This window comes from Cavia porcellus, unplaced genomic scaffold (assembly GCF_034190915.1).
Source record: "Cavia porcellus strain 051 isolate PalLab524CR breed Dunkin Hartley unplaced genomic scaffold, mCavPor4.1 scaffold_26, whole genome shotgun sequence".
In the NCBI taxonomy this organism is placed as follows: Eukaryota; Metazoa; Chordata; class Mammalia; order Rodentia; family Caviidae; genus Cavia; species Cavia porcellus.
In genome coordinates this window covers 44,592,580-44,608,310 of record NW_026947509.1, presented here as the reverse complement: position 1 = coordinate 44,608,310, position 15,731 = coordinate 44,592,580, and the positions used below count along the sequence as shown (strand labels likewise).

General features: G+C 42.6%; 1 protein-coding gene across 3 annotated transcripts in view; it reads left to right on the top strand.

The window, feature by feature from the left end:
* Ndufs1 (NADH:ubiquinone oxidoreductase core subunit S1) overlaps window positions 1–15,731 on the top strand; it is a 33,010-nt gene that overhangs the window by 3,872 nt on the left and 13,407 nt on the right. Inside the window, exons 2-13 of one of the 3 annotated variants that reach the window (XM_063237344.1) lie at window positions 1,506–1,570; window positions 2,169–2,260; window positions 4,490–4,597; window positions 6,134–6,210; window positions 6,687–6,768; window positions 6,860–6,990; window positions 8,155–8,238; window positions 9,208–9,393; window positions 12,353–12,487; window positions 13,133–13,247; window positions 14,387–14,532; window positions 14,866–14,994. In XM_063237344.1, the coding sequence (XP_063093414.1) occupies window positions 1,507–1,570; window positions 2,169–2,260; window positions 4,490–4,597; window positions 6,134–6,210; window positions 6,687–6,768; window positions 6,860–6,990; window positions 8,155–8,238; window positions 9,208–9,393; window positions 12,353–12,487; window positions 13,133–13,247; window positions 14,387–14,532; window positions 14,866–14,994 (1,349 nt within the window). In that variant the 5' untranslated portion in view covers window position 1,506. Of the gene's footprint in view, window positions 1–1,502; window positions 1,571–2,168; window positions 2,261–4,489; window positions 4,598–6,133; window positions 6,211–6,686; window positions 6,769–6,859; window positions 6,991–8,154; window positions 8,239–9,207; window positions 9,394–12,352; window positions 12,488–13,132; window positions 13,248–14,386; window positions 14,533–14,865; window positions 14,995–15,731 lie in introns of all 3 variants that reach the window. The other 2 variants (XM_063237343.1, XM_003474181.5) reach the window with 2 other exon arrangements.

The window sequence follows — 15,731 nt, the reverse complement described above, 5'->3', positions numbered from 1 at the left end:
TTGTTGTTTTTTTTTTAATGTAGACCGCTTTTTAATTTTGTAGTACAGCAGTGCATAATAATTACTTTTGTCGTGGGAAACTGGTCCATGTGCATAACACAGCTTTTTCCACCCCCTCCCCATCCTTCCCTGCTCTTCCATCTTATGTCTCCTTCCCATTTGCAAAAGCCCTATTTCCATATTTTCTTTTTTCTTTTATTCCTGGTTCAGAAAATTGAACTCTTGCTTGCCAGACAGGCACTGTGCCCCTGAGCTATGTCCCCAGCCCAGTTTGCATATTTTTCAATTTTTAAAATTTTTATCCTTCCGTTTTTTTGTTCCCCTTCCCATTTGAAAAATATCTCCCTACCTCCTATTAATTTTATTTTGCTCTTTATATGTATTTTGGGTTTCTCATAAGAGACCATACAATATTTTAAGTTGGGTCTCTGATTTATTTCACTTAATACAGTGGTCTCCAAGTGCATCCATCCATCTACAAATGCCTCAAGTGTATCCTTTTAATGGCAGAGCAGTGACTCTGTCCCATGTCCCTCATTCTGGAATTTGGTGGCCTTTTTGTAAGAGCATTGTGCTAGATCTTCAAATACAGTAACTGGTGAAATTCCTTGTCCTCACAAGAGTTCATAGGTTTCGAAGTTACTAAAGTTGAAATGTGTGGCTGCACATGCCTGTAATCTCAGCCCCTGAGAGGCTGAGGCAAGAGGACTGCTGTTGAATTTGAGGCTATACATTGCAAGATATATTGTCTCAGAAAAAAATACAGTGTTTAACCTATGTGATCATATGATTGCACAAAAATACTAAAGTTCTGATATGTTTGTAGTTTCTTAAGAGTGCCTTTGTTAAGGTGGGAAAGTCTTGGTAATCCATTCCTATTTATTTCGGTGACTCTGCAAACTTTTAGAACGCCACTGTTTGATACTTGGGGTGATCCTTTGTTGGAGGGGTCGTATGCACTATAGAATGCTGAGCAGCTCCCTGTCAACACCCCATTAGTTGCCAGCAACCGCTCCCCAGTTGTGACAACAGTCTCTCCAGACATTGCATTCACTGTAGTGAGCTGCAGTGTTTGAGTTTCATCATTTCTTTATGGTTATAAAACAGCAAAGCTGCCGGGCCTGGTGGCACACGCCTGTCATCCCAGCACTTGGGAGGCTGACATAGGAGGGTCACTGAGAGTTTGAGGACAGCCTAGGCTGTAGGGGGTTCAAGGCTGGCCAGAACTATATAACGAGATCTTGTCTCAGAAAATAACAAAGTTGTCCTTCATGTGCATGAAAAAGCCAGAATATATACACTAGCTGCTCCTTACCTACTTGTCTGGTAGTGCTCTGAGACTGAGTATTCTATTTCACAGAATTCGGGGGACAGTGTCATGATTTGTGAATACACAATAACTGACCATATGCCAGAGTACTTTAAATCCATGAAACAATATCAAAACCTTTGTAACTGGGTGGTTTTCCCCTGCAGTAACTGCCCTTTTGCTTCATTTTTAGCAGCATGTTGAGGATACCTCTTAGAAGGGCCTTGGCAGGCCTGTCGAAGTCTTCTAGAGCGGAACATGGTGAGTTGGGATGTTTGCATTCGTATTAGACTTGCCGCCTTTGTAAATGCATAGGTGTGTGCAAATGTCTTTTCTAAAATCTGACCCTCCTAATTTGTTTTAAATAAAATAGAAATAAGTGATTTAACTTGACAAAGTTTTCCAAAATTACCTTTGCCTTAGTTTATGGAAAGTATATATAGCAGGAAGTACTGTACGAGAAACCGCACATCAGTGCCAAAATAGAAAAATGAGGCATTTTGTTTTTGAAAAGTGTTAGAAGTGTCAGTGTGAACTACCTTCAAAAGTAGACAACCGTATTTTGTTTGATACATGAGATTAAAAAAGCTTTACTTCTAGTATAGTATTTTAAAAGTGTCCACTTAGGGCTGGGGATTTAGTTCAGCGGCGTAAGCGCCTGCCTTGCAAGAAGGCAGTCGTGAGTTCGAGCTCCGGTACCGATAAAAAGAAAAAAAGACAAAAAAAAAAAAAGTTTCCACCTAGAGAAATAGAAAAATAATATAAAATGCAAAAAAATTTTATACACAGTGAATGAAGAGTTTTGCTGTAATAAGTTCAGTGATGTGGGTTTGTTTTTCACTTTGTGGTCTGATATCAGTTCGAACAACCGCCACCGCAGCCAGCAACCTGATCGAAGTCTTCGTCGATGGCCAGTCTGTCATGGTGGAACCTGGAACCACTGTCCTCCAGGTGGGCTTTTATTTTCGTTAGCATATGTGTTCCATGAGTTTTCTTTAAAAAAACCAAAACAAGCAAACCTATTTTCTTTAAACCATTTATTGCTTCTTAAAAAGAACTACAAATAACAAAATTATATGAAAATAATTTGATTTTCAGTCTTCACATTTCAAACTGGGTGGTTCTTCATGTTTTTGGCATTCTTAGTGAACTGTGGTGGTTACTTTGTTTCACTGCTTATTCCCTTGTGTTACCATTAAAAAGCATGAAATTACCTGAACTAGATGCTATAGGTAAGTGTATGAAAAAGTAACCTTAGTTTGTTGTGGACCTGTTGGAAGCGTCTCACCTTCTTGTAGCCTTTCTATTTTTAATACTGTTTCCAGAGATGCATCCTACAACACAGGTTAGTGAAGCATAGGATGCTCTTGAGTTCATAATCTTCCAAATTTCCCCAGAAATGGCAGAGTTGGGCATGAAGAAGTGCTGCTCCTTCCACCTGTGGGTTGTTACGGAGCTAGCTGTCGGCTGTCATGTGCAGCAGTCTTTTCCAGACAATATGCTACACATAGACATGTACGCATTAACTGTGGAAAACTGTGTCCAAGGTGCGGCAGAGAGGGCAGGCAGTGGAAAGTCATTAGGCAGAGAAGAGATGCCAGGGCATCCCAGGTGATCCCTGAAGCGGTCCTAAACGCTGAAATAGCTCGTCGTGTTTAGGAAGTTTCAAATAGTTCATTAGTGATAAATCACAAGGTGTAAAGTTAAAAAGACAACAGGAAATCAAACTACTGAGGAAGGGCAGGTCTAGTTATGAAATAAGGTAACCTGCCAAAGAGAAGCACTTGTTGTTTGACCTGTCAGAAATTTTGGTGGCTAACCATCTGTTTGACAGTGACTCTAAAGGGTGATAGTTTGAAACATGGGAAACTGGACAAGGGGAAAGAAAGAGTATCTTGTATATGTGGAGTAAGGAGTAAAAGGACCTAAAAAACTGTAACAATGGAAATGAGAACAAGAAAGATACATTAAAGACAGACAGACCTGTAGGAGTGAGGGAAACAGTGCTTAGGATTTTCTGTTCTGCTTGTTTTAGCTTGTTTGGGGACATATGTGGGGACAGAAATGCCTTGGCTTTAAAGTGTCCATGGAACACGTGTGCAGATCCCTCTTTGGTTTTTTTGTTTGTTTGTTTGTTTGTTTGTTTTTTGTTTTTTTATCCATACCAGGGATTGAACTCACGACTGCCTGTTTGCAACGCAGGTGCTTATGCCGCTGAGCTAAATCCCCAGCCAGATCCCTCTTTAAATCAGAAGCCCAGAAAGGTGGACTGTCAGAGCTCTAAGGAAAGAATTAGTTGGGATTGTGGAATGTGAGTGAGGGTGGAACCTGGAAAGCATCTGTCTGTGTATGCTTGCTGTAACCAAGAACGTTTTTTGCTGTCTGAATGGTTAAAGCCCTGGAAGTGAATGGAATCAGAGTGGGCATGCGGATGGAAGCGCTGGCCGTGGAGGGTATTCGAACATGTTCATAGAACTTGCACAGAAGAGGTGGCGGGGAGTGGCGCAGCACTAGCCTCTCTTCATTGGAGGACAGAAACCAGAAGGAGCTTCAACCCAGTGAAAGCAGGAGTCCTGGGATAGGAGCCATGTGTGGAACCGAGAGCAGAAGTGGACCGCGGCCAGCTGGATGGAGTGACTCGCTGTCTCATCCAAAGGAAGGCACCAAGCAAAGAAGGCAGGATACGAAACTGCTGGGACCCACTCTGAAGGGGGAGCTTTCGCCTGCTGTGGCTCGGAGTAGACATGGAAAGCCAGCCGTTGGCACACTCTTCAGAGTGCTTTACCCGGGTTCCCACGGGGGTGACAGCATGCTGAGACTTGAGTTCTGAGCCAGCAGGAGTCGGAATCAGGAGCAAATGAGTAGGGAAATACTGTGTCTTTAGGGGCTGACCTTAGGAGGAATAATAACAGAGACACTGACAGCAGGAATAGTGAGAGAACCTCTTCTGTTTTAGCAAGAACAGAGTGAAGTCACATTATTCTAATGGAGAGCTATTTGTCTGTCTCTCTCTCCATCTGTCTATATCTATTTGCAGTGCTGGGCATGGAACATGGGGTCTCAGGGAGTTGCCCCAATTGGCCTCAAACTTGCCATCTGCCTGCCTCAGGGCTTTAAGTAGCTGGGTCACAGATGTGCACTGCTGCACCTCCATGGATTGTGTTTGGTTTTGTCTTCCAGGCTTGTGAAAAGGTTGGCATGCAGATCCCGCGCTTCTGCTACCATGAAAGGCTGTCCGTTGCTGGTAACTGCAGGATGTGCCTCGTTGAAATTGAGAAGGCCCCTAAGGTACTTAGTAGTAAAATCTCTCACTGTGCTGTGGAAAGCAGGAAAGTTTCAATCTAAATCTTGCAGCCAGCTTTATTTAGAGTCATTACTGAACAGACCTGAAGACGTCGAGGAGCTCGGGGAAGTGAGGAGCCTGGGACTGCAGTGCCACCTGAGTTGCAGGCCTCCCCTTAGCTTGACTTTCCTGTGCACCCGCCTCTTGAGCCACAAATAATGGATGTCAATTGCAGAGCACAGCAGGCCGAAATCCAGGGTTCAGGGCAGGCTTGAGAGCACCTGTCTGTGTGCCTGAGAGGTGACATCCTCCAGCAGTGAAGAGCTTCACTTTTGGGAGGTAGCTGTCCCGTGTTGGCATATACAGCTTAGCTCAGTAGTGCCTATACATGAAGGCAGTTTTTGTTTTGCTTGTTTGTTTTATTTTCCCTGATGCCAGAGACTCATTGCTTCACACCATGCTTCAGCCCAGCCTTTTTAAATTTTTTAAATTTTGAGATAGAGCAAGTGAGTATAGTGTCATGATTATAGATGTTTGCAAGGATCTCTGGCCAAAAAGCATAGTCCTGTGATGTTCTGTTTCACAGCAGTTACACTGACCCTTAGACTAAGCTTGAGAACTATTCACGAAGTAAGATGTTTGTCTTAGATCATTTTGTGTTGCTGTTAAAAAATACTCCAGACTGGATACTTCCTGAAGTAAAGAGGTTACTCACAGTTTTGGGGATGGAGAGTCCCAGATCAGGCTGATCCTCTCTGAAAGGCTTTTCATGAGCACATTTGGCCACTTCACAACATGGCAAGAGAGGCAGCAGAGGGGCTGGAGATTTAGCTCAGCGGCATGAGCGCCTGCTTTGCAAGCAGGCAGTCATGAGTTCGATCCCCAGTACCAATAAAAAGAAAAAAGACCAAAAAAAAAGAGAGGCAGCAGAGTCAGGGAAGACGCCAGTCTTGCTTGCTCTAATAACCCATTCCTGGGGAGACTGTTCCACTCCCATGAGACCTGAGCGCTGTGAACCCTGGCATCAGTCTGTCACTAGTCAGGTCATCCCCCACTCGGCTGCACCTCTGAACAGTCCTCCCACCTTCTAAGCTGGGAGTAGTGGCACATACCTTTAATCCTACACTCTGGGAGGCCTAGGCAGAGGGATCACAAGTCTGAGCCCAGCCTGAACCATTTACTTATGAGACCCCATCTCAAGTTAAAAAACGTCTGGGGACACTCAGTGATTAGGCCTTGGGCTCGATTCCCAGTACTGAAAAGTTTTTTAAGTCCCTCCCCCTTCAATACTCTTGGATTGGGGATCAAACTTCCAGTCCATGAACATTTAGGTCAAATAACCATAGCAATGTCTTAAGTCTTTTCCTACAAGAAATATAATATGCCAGGTTATATTGTGACTAGAAAACTTGAAAAGTTGTAGTTTGAGAAATACTCTTTTCTTGTTCTTAAATGTATAATTTAATGCTTTTATAGAATTTAATGTTTTTATATACTGACTTGCTTATAACTATAAATAAATACAAATCCTGAAATTCCAGGTCGTGGCTGCTTGTGCTATGCCTGTAATGAAAGGTTGGAATATCCTGACAAACTCGGAAAAAACTAAGAAAGCCAGGTACTTCGCTGTTATTAGTGTGGTAGACTTTTTGCGTGTGGTCCTAGCCCTGCCCTTGAGTAACTTAATTGGAGATTCAGGAGGTTGATGTGCTGGGTTCCGGGACACAGGTGCTAGCACACAGTAGGCCAACGCATGTCAGGGACTAACACTGCAAGCCTACTAACACTGCAAGCCTAGAGTGAGATCAGCGTTAAGGGCCCTCACGTAGTGCTTTGTTCTGCTAACCAACAGTCTGAAGGCTCCCTGAGCTGAGATTATTACTAGTTTCTGTCCCTGATTATGTGTAGCTTTTATTTAATTTCGGTTTTTTGTGATACTCAGAATCAAACCTTGGTATACACCCTAGGTGCCAGCTCTACCACTTTTTTTTTTAGGAAAAAAAAAGAAAGAAAGAAATGTGTCTGTGAAAGTTAAAAAGCCATTTTGAGTGCCAGCTACTCATGTCATTTTGCATATTTTAATTTTTCATGCAGAGAAGGTGTGATGGAGTTTTTATTAGCAAATCACCCATTGGACTGTCCTATTTGTGACCAGGGAGGTGAATGTGATCTGCAGGTATCCAGTGTTATTTCATCGATCTTTTTGGTTGTCTCAACTTTTAATTTCGTTATCAGCATTTTACTGACCCTTTGGTACTCTGCTTAAGGACCAGTCCATGATGTTCGGAAGTGATAGAAGCCGATTTTTAGAGGGGAAGCGTGCTGTGGAGGACAAGAACATCGGCCCCTTAGTGAAGACCATCATGACCAGATGCATTCAGTGTACGCGGTGCATCAGGTAATTCTGTCCTTTCTGTGCTGGAATGTCAGTGTGTACTTACTTACTGTGCACAAAGCTTGGTGGGGTAACAACATTGGAAAAGATGGCAATTTCTCTTTGGTGGGAGAAGGTTGCTGTCGTAAACATTTTTTTTTTTTTTCTTTTTCCTTTTTATCGGTACCGGGGATCAAACTCACGACTGCCTGCTTGCAAGGCAGGCACTTATGCCGCTGAGCTAAATCCCCAGCCCCAACATTTTTTACATAGGCCAATAAAATGAGTAGTTTGTTCACTTTCAGTTAATACTAGCTTCAGTTGAATTGAAAATTAAATTTGGACTGAGTATGAAGAGTCACACTCCTAGCTATTGGAAGGCTGAAGCAGGAGGATCACATGTTTGAGGCCAGCCTGGGCAGCTTAGCAAGACCCTTGTCTCAAAATAAAAAGCTAAGGATGGCTTGGGGTATGACTCAAGTGGTAGAGCAGTTCCAGATATGTGTGAAAGCCTTGAGTTCAATCCCCAGTGCTATAAGACTAAAACAATAAAGCTGATAAGCTGTTGAATGCCTGAAGTCCTTACTGCTCAAGACTGAGGCAGAAGTACCACAGGTCTGAGGCCCTGCCTCAGAATAAAAGTGAAAAAAGGGCTAGGGGCATAGCTCAGCATTCCCTGGGTACAATCCTCCGTGTCACCATATGAATGAATGAATGAAATCTGTAAGCATAGATTCTACATTAACTTGCCATGCTGTACCTGTAGGATTTGTACAGTTTTCTACTTGGGTTATACCTGAGTACACTAAATGTGTACATTTATTGAAGTTGTATGTACACTGTAATTGAAAATGGTAGTGTTTGTTTTTAAAATTTGTCACAGTAAAAGACACGTTGCTATTAATCCTCCAAATATTCCCTTTTGCTTTGAACACATTTTTGGTATCATTGTTGCCACTTTCCGTTTTGTTTTCTGAAGCAGTCTTGCTCTGAAATTCATGCTGGCCTGGAGCCCACTGTATAACTCAGTACTCCTGCCGCAGCCTCCAGGTGCTGGGATTACAGATGTGTGTTACTGTGTGCCCAGCCCATTTTTGCAACGTTCTGAGGAAGCTGTTGAAGTCCTCGGTAATGAGTGTCTTTAGTGGTACTGTTGAGACCATTCTCGTGTCCTGAATATGTTCACAGTATTTGTTGGTTCCAGTCGTCCAACCTTGCACAGAGCCAGAAGTCACAGAGCCAGAAGTCACAGTGCCAGATCTGGCGAGTCAGGTGGGTGAGGACACCATCGCGTCTTCACAAGGCCACCTGCCGCTGGATGGCACCAGGCGCAGTCTTCACCTGTAAGGATGCTGAGGAAGGAGGGTTTCTGGAACTGCCTCACAGGGTGGGAAGAACAGTGGCATAAGCATGTTTGTGAAGCCATCGGGGAGGGGGTATTTTGAGGATTAAGGGCACCGTGTCTGTTTACTTTTTCATTGCTGAGACAAAATACTCAGTGCCCAGAACTAAGAGAGGAAAAGTTTATTTAGCTCACTGTCTGTGGAGGTTTCAGTCCATAATCAACTGGCTCCAAGGCAGGGTGGTATGGCAGAGAAGAAGCAGTTCATAGTGCAGAAAGTAGTGAAAAATAAGGGATAAGACACACCTCTTTCTGTCCCTTGTACTGTAACCAGCCTCCTGGAATTAGGGCGGTGCCAGACCTATCAGTGGACTGATTTAGTGATCACCCACCCTTCATCCCAGCACACTTAGTCCTAGCAGTGCACGGTACCCAGTCACGCTCTGAAAAAGCCCCACCTGTGACCACATGAAGCTTTTGGGGGACATCTAGACACCAACATGGCAGTGTCTTTTTCTGGAATAAATTTATTTTAACATTTACTGCATATTGTTCATGCTCTTTTTTTTTTTTTTTGACAATATTTGGGAATTGAATCAAGGCCTTCACATGGACCTACATCTGAGCCCTTTTCTATTTTTAATTTTGAGACAGGTTTTTGCCATATTGCTGAATTACCCAGGCTGGCCTTGAATTTGTGACCCCGCTGCCTTGACCTTTCTGAGTGTTGAGATTATAGGCATGTGCCATAATACCTTGTTGGAATTACGTTTTATTCAAGGTCTATGCCTGCCATTACCCATTTAGTGTTTTGAAAACCGTTATCTTTCTGCTCGTGACTAGAAAATGAAATAATTTTGCTGGACTCCACCATTTGACAACCCATGTTTATCTTACAGGTTTGCAAGTGAGATTGCGGGAGTGGATGATTTGGGAACAACAGGCCGAGGAAATGATATGCAAGTTGGCACATACATTGAAAAAATGTTCATGTCTGAATTATCTGGGAACATCATTGACATCTGTCCTGTGGGTGCCCTAACCTCGAAGCCCTATGCCTTCACCGCCCGCCCGTGGGAGACAAGGTATTCATCTTTGGGCAATTAAAAAAATTTACGGGGCTGAGGATTTAGCTCAGAGGCATAAGCGCCTACCTTGCAAGCAGGCAGTCGTGAGTTCGATCCTCGGTACCGATAAAAAGGAAAAAGACCAAAAGAAAAAAAAAATTTACTACACTGCTATTCAAAAAATATTCAGTGTCACCCTCTTCATGAGTTTAATTGTGGTGGTCTGCTGTTTTTATTTGTTTATTCTAAGTAGAACCCCTTTTATTGGAAGTAGTAAGATTGAAGGTTAGGGTGTACCTCAGCAGTTTTATTGGAGCTTTCTTGGAAATTAATTCTAAGATGTTTAACCACAAAGCTGTGTTTTTCCTTAGTCTTTCCCACCAGTAGTCTTGATATTTAAAATTCATCGTCTTCGGGCTGGGGATTTAGCTGAGTGGCATAAGCGCCTGACTTGCAAGTGTGTTGTCGTGAGTTCGATCCCTGGTACTGGTAAAAAAAAAAAAAAAAAAATTCATAGTCTTCTGTTATGTATTGACTTTTCAGGCTTTATTTAACCAGTTCCTATTATATACTTAGCTTGTTTGTATTTCTTTATAATTACAAACTTGTGGAAAAACATTGCTATTCATAAATTTTTTTGTATATTGTATTTCCAATTCTTATGAAACCAAGAAGTAGAGTAGGTAGATACAGCAGATTTCCTTTTGCTTTTTTTTTTTTGTTTTTTAGTTTTTGACACAGGGTCCTGTTATATAGTTCAGGCTGGCCTTCATTTCATTACGTACCACAGGCTGGCCTTCAGCCGCCAGGAATCCCCTGCCTCAGCTTGCTGAGTGCTGGGATTACCCAATGTGCATGACCACACCCAGCAAGTAGGAATATTTAGGATTTCTTGAAACATGTCAAATTGTTCTTCAGTTTTAAACTTTATACTTTTCAACTCCAGCTCCACAATTTCTATGTTGTTGTTTTCTAAAAGTATCTGTATCCTACTAAAAATGTTGACTTGTTGACTCATGAGTGTCATGCTTCCTGCTTAATTATTTTTTATTTATTTATTTTTATTGTTTACTTATTTATGGTTTATTTTGGTTTTTTGCAGTATAGTTCAGGCTGGTCTTAAACTCACTGTGTAGCACAGGCCGGCTTCTAACTCCAGTATTCTCCTGCCTCAGCCACCCAAGTGTTGTAATTACAATGTGTGCCATCACAGCACCTGGCTCTTTGATTCCTTGGTTCTTTGGTCATGTTTTATTTTTGGTGGTTTTGTTTTGTTTTTGAGATAGGGTCTTCCTATGGAATTTAGTCTTTCTTTCTTTTTTTTTTTTTTTTTTTTGGTACTGGGAATTAAACTCATGACCTCAACTTGCCAAGCAAGTGCTTATGCTGCTCAGCTGACTCCCCAGCCCTGTAATTTAATCTTGCATTGAACTCAGTGGTAACCCAGGCTGACCTTGAACTTGTGGCAATCCTCTTGCCACAGCCTCCTGAGTGCTAGAATTACTCACCAGCTTTTTATGGTTTTCGTTTTTAACTGAGATTTCTTAGGAAAGTCTCCTGTGTCTGCATAACTTAGTAGTCGGATAATGATTGGGCTATAATAAAACTCTGACCGTCTGCCAGTGGATTGGTGTATGAATGGAGGGGCGCAGTCAGAGCTCAGACACTTTGAAAGTCTTCTCAGCTGGGTCAGCCACACGCTTGCAATCGTAATAGGCTACCCAAGATGAGCGCCCTGAAAGGGTTGCTGAGCGCAGTTTTGTGAGTTCCGCCAGTCGTCTGCACGTTGTCTCTGGGTGTGTGGTTAAGCAGGCATCACGGCAGGAGCTCGTCTCAGAGGAAGCCGCTCAGAGCAGGAGAAGAGCAAGAGACCCTTCCGGCTAGCAAGTGCGTTCCTGCCCTGCGGCTCTGTATCCCAGCAGCACAGGCTGGGGCAGGGCCACACCTCGCACTAGCTTTGTACTTTCTGTGGCACTGTTTTTGCTTTTCATATTTCTGGGTCTTTTTGAGACAGTGTCTCACCATGCAATTCAGACTGGGCTTGAACTCCCTTTGCAGCCCAGGCTGGCCTTGAACTCACAGTGATCCCCCTGCCTCAGCTTGCTGAGTGCTTAGATTACAGGTGTGTGCCCCCAAGCCTGGCATCTCTTTGGCTGTTTGAGTCTCAGTGTTGTCCAGCCTTATGAATAGCTTGGGCTCAGCTGTAACTAAGTGTAGCCTCAGCAGGGAATGTTTGCCCCACTCTCACTGCAGCCTCCGAGAGCAGCGTCCTGACTCCTCTGCTCGGGGGCATCCAGGCCATTGCATCTGTGGGCAGGTTTGCCACTGCTCCCAGTCACATGCAGTGTTCACTCTCAGCTCTGCAGCCTGCCCCATGTGGGAGCAGGAGAGGAGCAGCTCTGAGGCAGACGTGCAGATGAGCAGAGCAGAGCAGCTTTCATGCCGTAAAGCTGCCTGCCTTGGTGTGTGCCTGCCAGCTCTGAGTAGGTCTTCCAAGGGCCAAAATAGTGGATTTTTTTGTCACTTTAGTCCAGCTTTATTATTTTTTTGGAAGGGTGGATTGGCTGAGCTCTAATCATCCATAGCCAGAAATCCTGCTCTTCTTGAGGATTTTAATATTCACATTGCCCCAGAGATAGCCAGTTGTGAGCCCTTTAAATTGGCTTTTGTGTCAGCTGTCAGATTTTTTTTTTCTTCTTTTGTTACTGGGTATCAAACTCACAACCTTATGCTTGCCAGGGCAGACACTTATGCCACTAAGCTAAACCCCAGGCCTTTAGTTGTCAGTTTTGAAGGTTTTGTTAGCACATTGGGAATTTCTGGGATGTGTTTGAATTGCACTTCCTCTAAGCTCTATTATGTTTAGACATTTAGAAGCAAAATTTTAAAAACAATTTTTTTCGTAAACCCGGTAACAAAAACTGCTATTACTCTCAAAATCAACAGAGAGAATGTCCATACCTGCTTGTTTTCTCAGAAAGACAGAGTCTATTGATGTCATGGATGCAATTGGGAGTAACATCGTGGTCAGCACCAGAACGGGGGAGGTGATGCGGATCCTGCCACGCATGCACGAGGACATCAATGAGGAGTGGATCTCTGATAAGACCAGGTGTGTGCTCTTGCTTCTCCTTATCTCTTTCCGTTCATCCAGGAGAATTTTACAGTCATTTTTATAAAAGCATTCATATTTACAAATTACCCAAAGGAGATAGACTATTGAAATTAGAGTTTTTATATAGAGAATGGAATAAAACTGACACTAATTGTCCTAGGCTTAATGATAGCTTTTGCACTACCGTTGAAGGGTATCTTTTTTTCCCCTGCATGGATAAATTGAAGTAGATTAACAAATTTTTTCAGTTGATTTGAAGATACGTCAATTCATTATTCTCTGTTGGAGAAAAGTTAAGTAAAAGAGTTTATACAACAGAATATTGATAAAGTCTCTATAGGTATTTAAGTTTTACAAGTAATTTTAGCTTTTCAGCTGTTGTTTTGTGTGTTATAAGTTTTCAGTTAGCTACAAATATTGAAGAATCAAACTGTTTCATACTTTACTTTTAAGTGATGTCCATAAAGTAATACGCCTTTCTTGCTCGTAAACTAGAATAGCTGATTTGTATTTTGATAGGTATTGTTCTCTGACACTTTGACTGATCTTGTATTTAAATGACATTTCTTGTGGGTGTTAAACTTGAAGTTACAGCTGCCTCTTCAGCGAGCTCCCACACATGGTATGATTTCTGCTGTCTAGATTTGCCTATGACGGGCTGAAGCGTCAGAGACTCACTGAGCCGATGGTCCGAAATGAAAAGGGACTCTTAACCCACACCTCCTGGGAGGACGCGCTGTCCCGTGTAGCTGGCATGGTAAAGCCTTGACAGACAGATCAGTAGTGTGTGATTGTTGGGAAGCATCTTACCTGTGAAGAGGGGGATGTCTTTCCTTTCACTTCTTTCCTGTTGCCAAAACTGTACTCAGTGTTTCGCTTGATAGAATGTTACTGGGGGCCATGGGCTCATGATCCCTACACTTCACAGTGCTGCAGAGGCCAAGACGCGGGTTTAGGCCGCGTCTGCTGGCTGCTATGAGTAGTTGCACTAGGGCCGATTGAGCGCATAGGAAAGGCAAGCCTGACTGGCACCAGTGTCCCAGCCTGCCTTCCCAGAGAAGGCTGAGAATGAGCAGAGGTGCAAACGGAGGGGTGTAGGTCAGTAACATCACTTGTGCTCAGCATTGCTTTCAACACGGGTTTCATTGGCAGTGCCAAAATAAAGAGCAAAAGCAGAGAGAACACTTTTCCCGATCAGAGAACAGCAGTGTAAAACAAAGGCCTAGAGGGAGGGGCTGGGGATTTAGCTCAGCGGCATAAGCACCTGCCTTACAAGCAGGCAGTGGTGAGTTTGATCCCTGGTACCGATAAAAAGGAAAAAGACAAAAAAAAAAAAAAGACCTAGAGGGAATAGCAGACTCTTCAAAAAAAAGGTTTCATTTAAAGTAACTGTAGCTCCAGAGTCTTCATCTTCCTCATTTTAAAAGCCCTTTTGTTCCTACATATAAAACCTTCCCATTTTACATGGTGGCACACACCTGTAATCCCAGCTTTCTGGAGGCTGTGGGGCAGGAGGATCCCTGCAAGTTCAAGGGTGACCTCAACTATGTAGCGAGTTTGAGGCCATCTGGAACCACACAGCAAGACCCTGTCTCACGAATAAATAAATAGACAAAGAATGCATCTACCTTCCTTCCAACGTGGTATTAATTAGCCATACCTCACATAAACCACTGCTGCTTCTCTTTCACTTGTTTATCATGGGACTGGGGATGGAATCCAGGGCCATGTACGTGATAGGAGTGCAAGCTATACCCTAATTACTATAAGCTTTCCAGTCAGAAGTTTGTTGCTTTTTTTGTATAGATGTCAAAATAATTGTCGTTTGTTTTCTGAACAACTCATCATGGTCTTTGCTAACAGTGGGTTTTCGGTGATGTTTTCATCCATTTCTAGCTGCAGAGTTTTCAAGGCAAGGATGTGGCAGCAATTGCAGGTGGCCTGGTGGATGCTGAGGCCCTGATAGCCCTGAAGGATTTGCTGAACCGAGTGGACTCTGACACCCTGTGCACGGAGGAGATCTTCCCCACTGCGGGTGCTGGGTGAGAGCTGTGAGCCTGTGACCCAGCCCAGTGTTTTTCCGTGTGGTTAGCAGTTGATGTGTAAAACAGTCACGTCTTTCCTGTGAATGACCGCTGTGGATTCCCCAGCATCGCCATCAGTTTGTTTTCACATGTTTTGATAAAAATCAAACCAAGAGCTGGATGATAAAATCCAGTTACCAATAAGTATCAAAACTTTGTTTACTTGAGAAATATTCCATCAAAATGTTTCTTCCCAGAGTGCCATGGGTTTGATGAAATGAGGATATTCAATGGATTCTTAGTGTATATTAGCTTTAAACAAAACTTGGATTATATACACTGTATTTCCAGAACAGATTTGCGTTCCAATTATCTTCTTAATACTACAATTGCTGGTGTGGAAGAGGCAGATGTTGTCCTTCTGGTCGGTACAAATCCACGTTTTGAGGCGCCACTCTTTAATGCCAGAATTCGGAAGAGGTTAGTAATATTTATTCAGGACTTTTAAAATGTGTGGGGTTTTTTTCCTGATAAATATGTGAAAATTGGAATTTTAGAGATATCCTATAAGTACTACTTTTAATGAGAATCCAAAAGCTAATTGGAGTGTGGCTTTGAACAGCCAGCCACCGCGACTGATCTCTTGATTTTGTTAGTTTTTAATTTGCAAATAACTTAAAGTGTTTAAAATGGCCTTTGGGCTGAGGATTTAGCTCAGCGGCATAAGCACCTTCCTTGCAGGCAGGCAGTCGTGAGTTTGATCCCTGGTACCGATAAAAAGGAAAAAGACCAAAAAAAAATAAAATGGCCTTTGTATAACCATTTTTAAACATTTTTTACCCAGATTAACTGAAATTAACATTTTGCCATATTTGTTGTATGATGTTCCATGTGTGTGTATGTATGTATCTCATCTGGATCATCATCCTGAATCAAAGTGCAGGCATGGTACCTAAATACTTCAGTGTGAATTCCAAGGAGTATTCTCTCAGTCAAGAAATTTAGTATTGATAGAAGAATATTATCTGATGCATAATTGGCAGTTAAATTTTACATATTTTACATGTTTTTCCATGATTGCTTTTGTAGCAGTTTTATTTTTCCTACCAGCATCTTCTAGAATCATATATTGCAATTAATATCATAATTCTTCAGGCTACTTTGTTTTTTTGTTTTTTTGTTTTTTTAAAGGCAGGATCTCACTATGTAGTTCTGGC